This window comes from Dermacentor andersoni, chromosome 11 (genome assembly GCF_023375885.2).
Source record: "Dermacentor andersoni chromosome 11, qqDerAnde1_hic_scaffold, whole genome shotgun sequence".
In the NCBI taxonomy this organism is placed as follows: domain Eukaryota; kingdom Metazoa; phylum Arthropoda; class Arachnida; order Ixodida; family Ixodidae; genus Dermacentor; species Dermacentor andersoni.
Window position 1 is genome coordinate 26,016,268 of NC_092824.1, and position 15,637 is coordinate 26,031,904.

The 15,637-nt window shown below is 42.8% G+C and overlaps 1 protein-coding gene across 2 annotated transcripts in view; it reads left to right on the plus strand.

The window, feature by feature from the left end:
* Positions 1 to 15,637, plus strand: part of Cdc14 (cell division cycle protein 14) — a 63,116-nt gene that overhangs the window by 33,354 nt on the left and 14,125 nt on the right. Inside the window, exons 11-12 of one of the 2 annotated variants that reach the window (XM_050167462.3) lie at positions 1,097 to 1,312; positions 4,840 to 5,118. In XM_050167462.3, coding sequence (XP_050023419.2) covers positions 1,097 to 1,312; positions 4,840 to 4,855 — 232 coding nt within the window. In that variant the 3' untranslated portion in view covers positions 4,856 to 5,118. Of the gene's footprint in view, positions 1 to 1,096; positions 1,313 to 4,839; positions 5,119 to 15,637 lie in introns of those variants that run through there. The other variant, XM_050167461.3, reaches the window with a different exon arrangement.

The window sequence follows — 15,637 nt, forward strand, 5'->3', positions numbered from 1 at the left end:
GTTATTAGAAAATTTCTAATATTGGCATGGTATCATCCAATTTCTTGAAAGCGCCTCAAATATTTACTTACTCTATGTTTTATATGACCCAATCAAAGCTCTCATCAAGAGCAGCATGGCTTTTGGATGTGAAAAAAAGAAGACTAGGTAATTACATCACCGTTCACATGGTCTTTCAAACAACTTAAGACCTCATCAGTCGGACAGGTACGGCGAGTGAAGGCCATACAATGACTGTATCGCCTTAAGCTGCCAAACTTAAGGGGACGCACTCTTCCTTCTTGTCTCGTAAGGTGCTAAACACTCAGTTTATGCCAGCACAGTCATTGCATGTGCGTGTGCGTGTGTGCATGCGCGTGTCAGTGGCATCTGCTATCGTGAGACTGACACAACAGGTTTCGGTAACGTGATGACTCTTTACTTGGTGTGTGTTGTGAACTGGTTGCATTAAAAGGTAATGTAGTGCTAATTGTTTGTTGCTTTCTGGGGTAACTGAGGCCCCGCAGCATAATTACTGGGTCGACAGCTACACAATAAAGCAATAAAAACTACTTTTCTGTCAGCACTTCTTTCAAGAAGCATCTAAGGCAGCACAAATGCCTACCTACCAACTCCTCAAAGTTTTCTGTAAAGTTTTCAAACTTAGACTCTTACAATTTTGCAAGTGTTAAGTCAAGGTTTACGAAAAATAGGTTCCATTTGCAAAAATGTTCGAAAATGTTTGTGTGCTTAACATCCGAGGTGGTCAGAATAAATTGGGAGTTTCATGCTATTGCTTGCTTCATAATCAGATTGTGGTTCTGGCAGTAAAACACCAGAGTTCTATTAATTAATTAATAGTCTCCGTTGGGTTGTTTGCCTTACTTTTCTTTTTTCATTTTTCACTGCTTCGATGCATTTTTATGCAAGGTAGCTTATAATTAATTGTGTCTGTGTCCCACGAGATGTGTATGCTTAGAACAAGCTTTCAAAAACTATGCATGTGCAAATATGGGGAAGCACCAGTGTTGTGTGCTCAGAAACGTGTGTAAGTGTGCGTGCACACGAGGGAGAGAGTGTGCACAGCTAAGAAGTGGTGCCAATGTCTGCTTTTCAGTGGTGAAGAAGGCCGTCCGCAGCGGCGAGCTTCCTCTCAGCCCCTGAAAATAGGAGGCGGCGGGGGCACTCCCTTGTCGACCCCGGGGGGCCCCTTTACATCATCGGTGGGCTATGCCTCCCCGGTCAAGTCCCTGCGCACGGGAAGCCGCACCCCCACTGCGGCTGTCAACACGACGGGGCGTCGCCGCTCCCCCACTTCGCCTCCTGCACGCAGGTGAGTCGGTCTCTCAGCTCAACTCCCGAATTTTTTTGTAAAGACGTGTACAAACGCTTCCAATTTGGAGAAAATTGTTCCACATCACTTCCAAATTAAAAAAAAAAAAGATAAGTTGTATGTGCGATTTTATCTTTTAGGATGACCCGAAATGTCGGTGGACGTCATCTGACACGAAACAGAGAGTTTCCCTCAGCACACGTGTAATGTTCGAATCTAGTCATGTGAACAGACTACAACGAAAGGAATTGAAAGCCGCGGAGGAATGTGTTTCAAGTGCAGAAACTGAAATGCATAACGTAAAGTGAGCTGGTGAGCGCATGTTTTCTTTGGCAAGTAAAGTAGCCAAAGCTGTCGCCCGGACGAGTACGGCTCACGCTTGGCAGTGTTGATACTGTACAATATCGATATTACGAGTTTTTTGCACCATTCTGAAAGATTCGTGTCACCAAGAAACATAAGAGGGGATGCAGAAAAGAAATGGCCGTCTTGCTGAAATTTTGTAATTTCTTTCATACTGTTTCTGCAATCCTAAAACCGTCCTTTATCATATGGCAAAATATTTGGAGAAACAGACAGCAGAATTTTGGAAAATTGTCTCTGAAATCGGGAAGAAAATTGGGCTTTCAGGAGGTACTATTGCACCGTTGATCACGCGAGCACAGCTTTCCGTTGACGCTGCACCGCCGTCTTGGTATTGCCGTAAACACAAGCGATCATAAATTAATAGTCACAGCACTGCATTTCTTCATGCAGAAATAAAAGCAACAAAACCAGGGATAATAAGGAAACACTAGCATCACAATTCATTACTGCAGTCACATGGCACACAGGTTTGGTGAATTTGAATCACTGCGCCCGTTTCATGCACATTTTCGTTGCAGCGAACTGCACACTTAGATAGCGTATTCCGAGGCCGACACTGCAAGATCTGCCTAGTTATCTCGAGTTTCTTTCATTGCCGCATCTTAGCTGCTTCCTGATGGTGATAAGGAGATAATTTACGTAATATAAAGAAATCTGTTTATTTTTCAATGTGGTGGAGAAGCTACCTTGTATTGGTGCGATCTGATTGAGTGCAAAAGTAGAAAAGTTTCGAATTGTCGTTGGCTGTCAAAGACGATGGAAGGCACGGAATTCAGAGAAACCATGGAAGCGCATGCCGCCAATCTTGCTGACTCGGCAAGACTAGGTCCCGTGTGATTGCTGGCTCCTGATAAAGTTACAAGCTGTTTGAAAATGGCCAACAAGTTGCACGATACCGCACAAAATGAAAGCGTTCTTTTAGGGTGGTAGGAAGGGGTGGGGACGTGGATGGGGGTAGTTGCAGGATGGAGTTATGGTGGGGTGACATGCTTTGCCTGGCAACAGGAATGCGACCGGTGAATTGGCGTGGCTGCCCTGCCGGCCTAACGGCAGCCAGTGTCTGGTGCTACTGGCTCCACCAGGGACCGGGCGGTGGCTCGATTATTTGTATCATCCACTGTGGCGTGAAAAGTGGTTTGCAGCATTTGAAATTTAGCACGTTGTAAGCTAATGGACTTTGGTGGCCGGGACTTTGCGTATCTCGAAGGTTGTACCAGGTGTGATCGTATGATCAGAATTTTACTGCACAAGCAGCGAGGATGAGTACCTCTAGGGCTTGGTAGTTAGAGCGTTAATGATATCGCTTCATTTCCTAGCAATCTTAGGGGTGGCCTACTGCAGCCACGACACAGGCATGAAAGGAAGTGTGGAACTAGCGTTTGTTGCTACCACTACTAGAGCAATAGTCCTGCCCAATTCCAGAAGGACAAAGTGAACGGTAGACCATGAAACAGAGGAAACACTAGTACAGTCGACTTACGTTAATTCTACCCTGACAAGACCAATCAAATTGCTCGAATTATCAGGTGGGTTGATTTAAACAAGACGCAGGGGAAAAACAGGAAATTACGGAGCTGATTAACTTCGAAGTATTTTCTTCATTGTAACACGCCCCCAAATCAAACACACGCCCACTTTCTATGTGTCCAGTGTAGAAAACTCACATGTAAATGACGTTAATACGTACTCCTAAACAAAGTAGATATTTAATGTACTCGTTATTTTTTAAGCAAGAGAAATGAGCACGGGACTGGTTTCATATGGTTAGCTTCGCCGCAATACATTTATGCTATGCAGTAAAGCATACAAATGTCGCAAAGGCGGTTTTGGTATCGTGGCCTATTGCACCGTGCAGGCAATTTTCGGCACAATTTTCATGAAAAAGAGAGGTACGTTTTGTAATCAAGTGAATACCATAATCGGACATCGTGAGCTATGGTTATTGCGTGAAAGTCTACCTGGGAATTTTCGGGAGGAGATGGTATTTATTTAACGCATTCACTGCAGAAGGAGACACTGTTGTGGTCATCATAGGAGTCGGGCACGGGCGTGCTGACTGGTGAAGTTCAAGTTATCCAGGGAATGGTAATTTTAGGATTGAAGTTATGAAAATTTGGGCCCATAGAAATGCATGGGCGCTGGCCTGGACCTTTCGCCATGATCGAATTAACCAAAATATTGAATTAGCTGCAGTTGAATTAACCTAAATCTAACGTATGAGAAAGAGATTCAGCATTTGAGGCTGGAAAGCCAGGTACTTTGAAGTTAACCAACGAAAAAAAAAAAAAATCACACAGGTAAAGGAGAAAGTGTGGTCCACTATCAGCAGCAATACTAGGTTATATCAGTTTTCAAGCTCTGCCTTGAAGTGCTGTGAAAACGTGACCTGTTTTTGCTGCCTTCCTCTCCGGCCCAGCAAGATCTGCAGCCTCCTTCATTGAGAAAGATCATTGCGCATAGCACAACTTCCAAAATCAGTACCAGCTGTTCCATTGTGTCCTGCAAGGTGGTTTTTTTTACCATTTGCACAGCAGACAATATCACAGCCAATGTGTGGTTGTGTCTCTGATATTCGGCACATACGTGTGACTACAGAGCCAGATCATACGTGAGCTGTTTGCATTGTTTGCCGTGTGGTAGCATGGACAGTGGATTTTGCTCGGTCGGCTACAAAGGGGGCTACGTGATACGGTCGACCAGTTAAGGAACAGACCTTCATGGGACGATGTAACGGTGGCTCAAAATGCGTGCTGTATTCCCTGCACTTAATTTGGAAAGGCAAAGATGAAGCAGCAAGTGAAGTGACTGCTGCAGCATCCTGGCCTGCCGAGAATGAGAGCACATGTTTTTCTCCTCGTGGCTTCTTTGTCATCTTTGTCAGAGGCAGTTCAGTTGCAGATGGCGCCGCTACATCCACAAAGTGTTGGCTGCTAGCAGTGGCAAGAGCCTGCCCACAAAAGAGAGACCGAGAGGCACGCAGAACCAGTGCTGCTGGTGTAACATTCGGTGCATACCAGTGCACCAACGTTGCCCATACAGAAGAACTGGGCAACGTTGGTGCAACATGCTATCTGTACGCCATCTCGCTCTCTCTTTTGTAGAATTTTGATGCTATGTCGTGGTTCTCATCAGGCGCTTGTCTTTCTTTGTCTCTGCTCCAGCCACGGCTACATGTGATGCCCTTTCCACCACCTGGCCTGCTTTTCCTCTCCCAAAATTTCCTGTCCCCCTCCTCTCCTGCTGGCCTGGCCTGCCACCTGTCTCACCTGTGCCTGCTTGCCTTATTTCTTTGATTACTTTTTCTTTGTTGCTGCTGTTGTCTTCTTTTCTCTGTGACTAAACATCGCTGAACGTTCCAGAAAAATCCAGTTGCTGCCCAGGCCGAGTCGAGTCTGGTGCAGCTGACTTGGGCCGAGTGCTTATAAAACACATTGCAGCAATTTCGTCTAAAATTTATTTCGTCCGTTTTGCGTATTGTACATTATTTGTGGTTTTTGTATAACATGTATATTATTTATTTGTGTATTGTTACAATTTATTGATCCGCATGTCCAATGCTGCTTCCTTGCAAACTAAAGGATCGATATTCAGCATCTTTTCCTTCCTTTCTTTCTTCTTCTTGTTATCGTTTTACCTCATTTTTTTTCAATGCATGTATATTTCTTACTGAAGTGTGCAAAGCTATTCTTACTGCACTATTTCTTTCATATTGCTCATTTCACTACAGTTTCTTTCTATTCATTTGTACGCAAACTGCTTTTTAAATACGTCTACCCTGTAGTCACCTAATGTCGCACTGATGGGAGGTCTCCCCCCTGGCAGTTTTTACTTTGGGGTCACCTCCTTCTATGCTATGACACTTACAATAAACTTCAAACTCAGATGCACTAGATTTAGTAGCTCCCACATGGAAGCCTTGTTCACAGAACAATCTTGTGAACAAAGCTCCTGAGTGGGAGCAGAAATGTTAGCCTTGCTCAATCCTTTGTGGATAGTGTCTTGTTTTATTTCATCATGTTCCATCCCGACCTGAAGGGATTCTGTCATGCTCTCAATTTAATCCTGTAGCCTTGGTGGTAACCAAATGTTTTCAAGTAGATATTATTTAGCAAGAGCACAGCTCTGGGCAAAAGTCTGTGAGCAAATTTTTCGTACTGCTGGTGTTGTAAAAGATAACAAAATGAATTTTATAATGAAGCTGCTTATTGCAATAAATGCGGCAGACAATGTTTGATACTGCAGTAAAATCAGCTTAAACGGAACTTGGAGTACAAGAAAGGGTTCTGTTTATCTGAAGTTTCATTCAACCTAATGACACAAAAATAAAGAATAATCGTTTCATTCTAAAAGTTTTAGCGTATTATTGTTACTACGGTGAACAACCCAAAGTTATTGTGCTCTTGTTCGGATATCATCGCTCGCTCGCACGCAAGCAAGCAATTTGTCAATTAAAAAACAAACCCAGCTGCCTTCTTTTTCAAAAAGAGGCAACTGATAGGAAAATTCATGCTGCACGGACACCAGAGCCACCTTTTCCGTTTGTTCGTGTTGGTATATATGCATTCACACCAGGTCCTTCAAAGTGCTGCCGTTTTGTGCAGCATGAATCTTTTCTTCGTATTTCACTATCTGTGACAATTTAGCATGCGAGACACTACCACTCTTGACGCCTTTCATGATGCCCATTCTTGTAGCTAGTGCAAGCGCACTGTGCTCTCTATCTTTATGACTGGCACCATCACGAAGCACGGGACGTGAAAACTACGCAGTACGAGCACTGCATAGGAGCCGTTGTTGCCACGACGTCCTAACTGCCTGATGTATTAGATCTTCATGACCGTTTAGAATCGCCATTTTACACGGTTGTCGTGGAAGTCTCAGTTCCTGTTACGTTTAACCAGAGTTCACAAAAAAGGCTGTTTCATTTAAAGCGGCACTGACATATTTTTGACTATTTGTTTCTTTTTGTTTAATGAAGGTGCTTGAGCCCTACACCCTTCAAAGAATAGTGGCAATTCTTGGAGTGCTGGTGATAATCTTATACAATAGCATTTCTACAGCCAGATTTAGTTAAATTTCCCAGGAGGATAATGTGTCGGGATGTCGCAACACAGTATGTGGTCACGTGGGAGCAGGACATTTGCGACGATGTGACGCTCGCTTCGGCTTGCTTGGTCTTCTGCCATGCTGCTACATTGGCCCTCACAATGAGTAGCAGGACATGAGGCGACTGAGCGAGCCGGAGCGAGCGTCAAAATGTTGCCTATGTCCTTCTACATGCTGTGTCGTGACGTCACGACACAGTATCCTCCTGGGAAATGAAACCGAAAGTGGCTGTGGAAGGGCTATTACATAAATTTACCGATGTTGCTCTGAGACTTGTCACTATATTTTGGGGGCTTTAGAGGTCTAGGACTTTCGTTTAATGCAAGAGATGAATAGTAGAAAATTTAATGTCAGTGAAGTTTGTCAACATTGCGTTTATAGGTGGCCAACCAAAGTCTGTACCTCTGTTCTGTTTATGAAATTTCTGTATCAAGTGAATTTCGTCTTCCACCATATTACAACTTCACCACCTGTGCATATGCGCCAGGCCCTGCGCGGATGCACACCATGGTGTACCTTGTCTCTGCGGACAAAAGGCCAAAGAAAGGCAAAAAAGGTGGACGACCAGTGAAGCTGTTTACACGACAGAGAGGTGACATAGAATTTTTGAACAAAGGTATGAACATATTTGTTGTCCTGATCAGTGGTCATCATGACGATAGGTATGCACACACATTCTCATATCACCTCTGTTATTAAATGTGTCAGTCACGTAAGGCAATAAATGGCTCGTATCCCCTTTTGTCTGCAGTGGCAACCACATGACGTACATTTGCGATGTGCTTTCTGCATGACAGTTTCCGGTGTCAGTGAATTCATTTTACTCATTGTTATTACCAAGCTTTAATTCCGGCTGAAAAGTGTCGTTGGAAACACTCAGCACAAAGCTGAGTTAGAATTTATGATTTTAAGAAGCAGGCCCAGTGAGATTTAGACGTGCCGGATGATGCCTAGCTGAAGAAATGCCAAGAGAATTTTCCATCTGGCTGCTGCTGAAGGGGTGTTCTACGCGGGGGAGAAATCCCGGCCGTTGGCACTGGGTGTGTACGTAATGTGACGATGTCATGGTTTTGTTAGATGGCGTGCCGTCTCGTACCTATGGTAATGCCGTCTCGTAACACGCTTGTACCTATGCTTGCGTGTTCATCATCGTCACCTCCTTCCAAAATTGGCTCTATTGCCACTAATTTTAAGGGGGTATGAGCCATTCATTGGCAAGAAGAAACTGTCATCATTGCGGTCATCATCAGCATCATCAACTATCATCATCAGCAATGGCTCGAGCATCGTGGTCTTGTTCCGCAGCTGGCTCCGTTGCCGCTCATCATTCCAATGTAGAAGTGCATTTCTCTTCTGTCGTAACGGGGAGGCCATGTTAACATTATTTTTATTTACAGTGGTATAATAAACCATTGCTTAAGGGGGTACGAGCCATTCGTTGTCTTACGTGACGGACACATTTAATAACAGAGGTGATATGAGAATGTGTGTGCATACCTATCGTCATGATGACCACTGATCAGGACAACAAATATGTTCATACCTTTGTTCAAAAATTCTATGTCACCTCTCTGTCGTGTAAACAGCTTCACTGGTCGTCCACCTTTTTTTGCCTTTCTTTGGCCTTTTGTCCGAAAGCTCTTTGCTCACCACAAAGGACAAATTTGTTCTTACTGAAGCCTAATCTTTCAGTCTACAAGGGTGGTCGTTTGGGCTAGTTGGTAATTCATGGTATAAATGATGTACAGTGGAAAGGACAAAGACTGCGAGAGAGGACAAACACTGTGCTGTTTATTGCCGTTGCCTGTTTCAAGCAAATTTTGTGTTCCACCGTTGAAAGAGCCTTTGAAGCTGGCTCAGTGAAACTTGGTGGGGTTGTGATAATATGAATGGATGGATGGATGAATAGATTAGAATATAAAAGAATAGAATAGACTTTAGAACGACCAGCAAGGTTTAACGTGACCTGGGCTTAAGGGGGTATGAGTGAGGGTGTGTAAGTGAGGGAAGCTTGTGTATATATACAAGAGGGGGCATGCACAGAAGATGAAAGGCGGTCACAAGGGGTGTTCTAACAGCAAGTCATTGTACTAGTACATGTTCATGTGAAAAAAAAAAAGACATTACTATTACTATCTGTTCAGATACATGACTTCACTAGGTGTCAGCGCGATACAGGGGGCACTAACCCACAAACTACCCAGTTTTCCAATGAAATTTGCTATTATTTCCCACATGAGCTATGAGCTGTGTCTAGGCCACAAAAAAATTAAAACTAGTTTTGTGCAATACAATGCATTATGAATGCTCTATAGAGGTGTTATGCGTTTGTGTTTATGCTGACCAGGTAAAGATGGTTGGAGCTGGTGCTCATTTCATGGGACAGTTGGGAAGGAAAGCTGCACCGAATAAGGTCGTACAGTCTGCTCAGTGTGTAGCTCATCAGTTTCGTTATATATTTTAGCGTTTGATTCTGCGCCCTCTTGGTACATCCGCATCGATAAATGGGCAAGCACTGTCTATCTTGCACATCCACCACGTCCTGTTATCGTGATGATTGTTTGGCATGCCGGCAAACGACCCGCTTGCTTTCGTGAAACCTCCTGGTCACAAATATCCAATGGTAACCGCAGTCGTCACTCAAATTTGTACGCAGGCTACACTATATTGTGCCAGGCCACACCTGCACAAAATCAGGATCTTGCTGCTGCAGAACGCAGGCCAAAACTGTAAGATTTCATATTTAGTCAACCTTAGCGGCCAAATTTGGATCGTAATTAAACGTTTGGCAAAACCGCAAACTTCCAAAATTGCGTTCGTGGCAACAATGTTTGCGACGCCACTGGCACTGATAGAGTCCGAAAATTGTAATGAGTCATCATCGTTCGGTGCACGAAACTTCGGTTGCCGTATTACACTGGCTTTATGGCGCCTGTGACAGAACCGCGAATAAACCCAAGTAATCGAGCTTATTCAAAATATCGGTTGACGATGCAGACCGGACAGCCAGTGAACATTTTTGTCCCTTTTCTGTTTTCAAAAATATCTTGGAGCTTTTTCTCGGCAAGCGATGTGAGATAATGACAAACACACAATGACCAGTACGTCGCACTTGTTCTGCGATATTCTGCTATCTTGACTGAAGGTTGCCAAGAATTAAGAATTGCCTGAGAGCACTATGCGAACAGCATTCACTGTGCCTTGATGCGTGTTGTTCATGGTGGCCACTGTGAATGTTTCTCGTTCATTGTGCACAAATACATTTAGTTAGCTAAATTTATAAATTTGTCTAATCAATTAGATGACAATGAAAACTTTGTGGATGACATTGACAAATGACCGATAGCATTTAAAACAACCTAGGATTCGTGAGGACTCTTTTTGACTAGAAAGAAAGCCCGTGAAATAAATAAATAAGTAAATAATAATAATAATAATAATAATAATAATAATAATAATAATAAAACACTGACAACGTTTCTGCGCACCAAAGATTGCATCAATCTTTACGCAAACCTCGTCAAATAGGGGCACTCTGAATGAGCGGCTATGCTTTTTTTTCGCGCCGCATCAGCAGTTTTTGGCATGCATCTTTGGTCCCTACCTAATGTAAAGTAGCGAGATCTTGCAAAGGTTTTGAAAGTGAGCGCTTACGAGACCGTGACCCAGCTTTGCACCCAGGTTTGCAAACTCGTCATCACTGCACTAGTGCAGTGATGCTGACTTTTACGAGATTACTTATATTACTGGTGCGAGGACACTTCACGCGGACTTAAAAAGATTTGCAGGCTTTTTCTTTTTTTCTTTTTTTGTCGGGAAAAAGTATCATACAACAGCTAGTTTGCTATAGACGTTGTTATTGATCATTTCTTGGTGCACTCCATAATCTTTGCAGGAGAATTGCGATCTTGGTTGGTTGATACATATTCTTGAGAATTAAACCAGTCAAACCAAAACTTAAATGGAACGTACACATCCAACAGTCAGTATCTAGGGCAAGTAAAATGTTTTTTATTTGCAAAAATTTTAAATCAGCATCCAAAGAAGTTAAAGAAACAGTTTATTTTTTTGCATGTCACATCTATCCTTGATTATGCCTCTATGATTCGGGACTGTTTGATTCAAGTAATAGAAAAACTTCAACATCAGGCTGCACACTTTGTCTCCAATAATTAGAACCGTTTCAAAAGTATCATTGAAATAAAAGCATTGCTTGGATGGGAAATGTTAATCACCAGAAGAAAAAATTTAAAACTGAAATTCTTCCACTGTATTTTTTACAATAAAACAGGCATCGATAGCTGCAATTACCTGCTGGAGTCAACTTATGTCTCAACTAGCCTTGATCACTCAAAGAAGATGCGAGAATTCAGCTGTAATACGCACCGTTTTGCCAAATCCTTTTTTCCACAAACTGTGACAGACTGGAATTTGTTACCGGAGGAATGTGTTTCAATATCTGATTGTGGCGATTTTTATTCCCGCCTGTGTTTGTGACAGTGCATTACTATTTTAATTTTGTTTTAATTTTCTGTTGCGTTTGAAAATGTTCACTTATTGTGTGCTCCCACTTTGATGTTACTTTATCCATTCTTTACTTACTTCTGTAAGTGATTTAATACATCTTTCTCTTACTGTCCCCCCTGCTATAATGCCTTTGAGGTGATGAAGGTATTCTGCAAAAAAAAAAAAAAGGAATAATAGACGAACACAGGAGAGACATAGCATGCACAACAACTGGACTAACAACTGTTGTTAGTCCAGCCGTCGTGTGTGCCACGTCTCTCCTCTGTTCTTCATCTTTTAACTGGTTTAATCCACAACCTTTGCATTGGCACCTTGTTTAGTAAGTAAGGCAATAAATGCTAGTTCATTAAAATTAAATATTAGTTGCTTGTTCACAATAAAAAAAAAAAAAAGATGACTAGCATTAAAACAAGCCTGTCAGCATAGAGTGGGCACTCTTCACAGAGAGCCCTATGTTATTCTTTCTTGGCCACATTTTGTTGGCACATCCGGTATGTAATTTAATGCTGGTTTCTGAAAAACCTGTGTGTGGGCTTTCTTTGTAGCTTCATGCTATACAGTCGGGTGGATGACTATTTTTCCCTGTCATAAAGCTTGCTTGCCTTGCGGGCTTGCGCAGAACTGATCTGCTGTAACCTAATAGTGTTCTGCAAAGTCAAATAAGGATATGCCTGTATTTATCTCATATTGATGTTTACCAAGCTGCTCCAAAATGCGCATTTGCTGCTCCGAAACGGGCAATCCATGCTCCGAAACTGCTCCAAAGTGCCAAGTTTGCTGCACCCAGAGCTGCTCCAAAACTTCCTTGGCCACTTCCATCCTTGCAATAAATTCACTGTCCCCTAAGCTTACATGAGACATAGACTGCCACTAAAGGAGTCATTATTGGGGTCATTAGAAGGGTCAGGTGTGTGTGCGCTGACTGGTCAAGTTCAAATTATTAGGTGAAGGATGATTTTAGGGTTGGAATAACAAACATTTGGGCCCATAGAAATACATGGGCGCCAAACACGACCTTTGGTCAGGACCAAATTAACAAGAAAATCAATCTAACCGGAAGATTTGATTAACCAGAGTCAACTTAATGGAAGACTACTGCACATTGGAAGAGACACATTTGCGGCTCAAGCCAAGTGCAAAGGTCCCAAATGATAATTTGACAGGGATGCTTAAGCCCAGTCCAGTAGTAGGACAGGGATACTTAAGACTAGTCTGTTTGAGCAGAGTCAAACGTCGAATAGCCCCTTCTTCTGGCTTGAATATTGGTGTAAGAATAAAAGTAAGTGATCCAATAATTCAATTTCATCACGGTTGCTTTGACTGCTCTTGTGCACTTTGGTGTGTCTTCTTTGATTTTAGTAAAAGAAATTGTGAGGGAAGCTTTATTTACAATGGTTTCGATGCACAAGCACAAAGCAGACACAATTGGGGCTGACTGCAACAAAGACAGCTGTTTGCTGTAAAATGTCAATTACATGTATATTCAAAGTGCACTTGTATATAAAACACGAGGTGTTTTCTTAAGCAGGTAGTTTCATGCAAAAATCTTTTGTTAAATTCGTGCAAAAGGGTCAAGACTTCTCAAGTCTCAAGTCAAGAGTTCTCAAGACTAGCCTCCGCATGTTTAAAAGCACATGGCCCATTTAGTACAGATGCAGCTAGGGTTCACAAAGCAACACATTGCTAAAGAAACAAGGGCTGATGTCACATTTTTCTGGTTATCATTCAGTATGCTGGGTGGCAGTTGAGACAGTGTTGCAGTAGTGTGTTTGGCTAGCATGCAAGAAATCTGAGATTTAATTCTGAGGCATTACTGTTCTTTCTTTAAATTCTGTGGCTGATATTGGTTTCGTTCATAATACATGTACATCCTTTTGAGCCATTGAAGACTCCATAATAGCTGTTGCTGTAAAAGCTGCCTTGAGAGACAAGCCACTGTAGCTGGTCCTCAGGATACGGATAATGACTGAGCACCACTGAGGACTGCTTCAAGCTTGTGTGAAATGCAAAGGTGCAGCTTGCTCTCATTATGACATCAGGCCGTGACTCACCGCAGCTTCAAGCACTGAGCTATAACAGTCATAAGGTATATTGACTGGCAGTTTCAGATGACTCTGGCCACACTACGAGAGTCTTTTAAGACGTATAATGGTTTCCAGCAAGTACAAACGCGAGCACAAGAAGTAGAAACACACAGGACAACGCTGGACTTACAACTCAAGTTTATTGTGAAAAAATTCCACAAATCACCGCCACACATGCGTATATACCCAAGAACAATAACAAGGTTTGTAGTCAATTATCAACAAAAGTTCTATACATACACGAAAGTGAAGTCACACCCCTTCCCAACAAAGGCAACAACACGTGAATTAACATGATAAATTTAGAAATTGCAGTTCTTTATCATTGATATGAACCGAAGGTTCACTCACACATGTATGCGCGCCCAACTTTTTCACGTGGAACGCTTCGCTAATTTCTCTTTCCAGTTTGCTGTGCTCTCTCCCCACTATCGATACACTATCAAAAACAGGTCGGCATTCGTGCTTTTTGCAGTGCAATGGCAAGTTCCCTCCTGTACCTGCAGGTAGCAAATAGCGATGCTCGCGCATGCGGTTATTAATGCAACGACCTGTCTGACCGATCGGCCAGACCATGCACCAACTGGCCCAGCAAACTACTCTACTAAACTCTTTTAAGACAGTGACTCATTTACTGTGAGCATAAATGCGATTTAGAGGCTACGACAAATCCAGATTATCTCTACCAGACATGCTCAATCATAGTACAGCTTTAAAACTCTCTCTCTTGACTTTTGCAGCACTGCCAGAGTGCTCTGAAATGACCAGTCAAATATGCCTATAGAGAAATGAAATATGAGCGGAAAAATTCAAATCAGTGCAGAAATGTGATAAGGTTCTACCTGAGGCAGGTGGGATTATACCTAGCTGATCCGAACTTCGTCCTCAGCTACACCGTTATTTACAGAGGAAAACCAATGACATCTTTATATTCCATTACTTCTAATATATTTAGAGCGCAGCTTCTAGGTGCTCGTTCGTTGGCATTGTCCCTCGGCGTAACTGAGTGAATGAGCATAGCGAAGAATGAGAAAGCAAACACGGAGTGCTGCGGGCGATAAAAGACGTCCGTGTAACCGCTGTAGCGGTGGTGCCAGCCGAGTGGGGCAAAGAATTAAAAAAAACAAACAAACCTGAAAGCTCGTTTTCTGCAACAGTGGCAGCGCTGGCTGAATGGTGAAAGGAAAAGAAGAACCAGAAAGCTTGCCTTCTCGCATAGCATTCGCCACAAGTGTTTCCTTGTAGAGATTACCATTGCGTAAGCTGCAGTTGCTGGCAAGTGGCAACTGCCTGGCTGGTCTATATAGCATAGTGCCACACGTCCTGGCTCTGCCAGTCAGGTGATGGTGATCGGTGCGATGTCTCAATATATTGCAAACTGAACACATGTATAGAGCTTCGCTTAAATTTCAGATTAAGGAGTACTATCGTAGTGGTTAGTGAATTTTTTCCTGCAACATGAAGCTTTCAGCTAGAGCATGGGGCTTATGTCTCTTGTCTGTCCATCCGTGCTTCGAGAGAGAGAGAGAGAGAGAGAGAGAGAGAGAGAGAGAGAGAGAGAGAGAGAGAGAGAGAGAGAGAGAGAGAGAGACTCAGTGGTGTGTTGCATAGTTGCTTAAATAGGGGAAGGAGGCACGATGCAAGATAAGAGTGTAGAGGATATTGGAAGTATTGGAGGGCTTTAGCTTGTCGGTAAATATATTAAAGTTTGCGGAAAACTGGTCTACTGGAGTGGTAGACGGCAGCGGCAACACTGGTAGTGACATTTCGTGACATAGAGTGTAAACAGAGAGCACGCACAGTTACAACTGCAGTGACTTACCACATTCTGCTGGTGCTAAGCGTTAGCCGTGAGTAGCAACGTATGTAATCATTAACATGAAGCCCTTTCCTTCAAATTTTCCTTCAAAGGAAACACATGCGACAGAACAGTTTTTTAAAATGTATTGAAGTTGGAAAAAGAATGACAAGATTTTGCAACCAGCTTTGCTAATTTCCTCTACAGTGCCGGTAACCTGGTACGTAAATGGCGAGGTGTTTGGAGACAAGCTAAAACTCTCAATCAGGTGGTGCCAGGTGTTTCCACTCACTTTTTTTTACCTGGAAGAGAAGATTGTTCAGGGCAAAAGATGGGGGATGTTAACAAGATTAGCACAACACTGCACAGCACTGAGAGATATTTGTTCTTATTTATAGTCATGGTTAATGACTGCTAGGACTGGAGGGGATCATTGGAGACTGA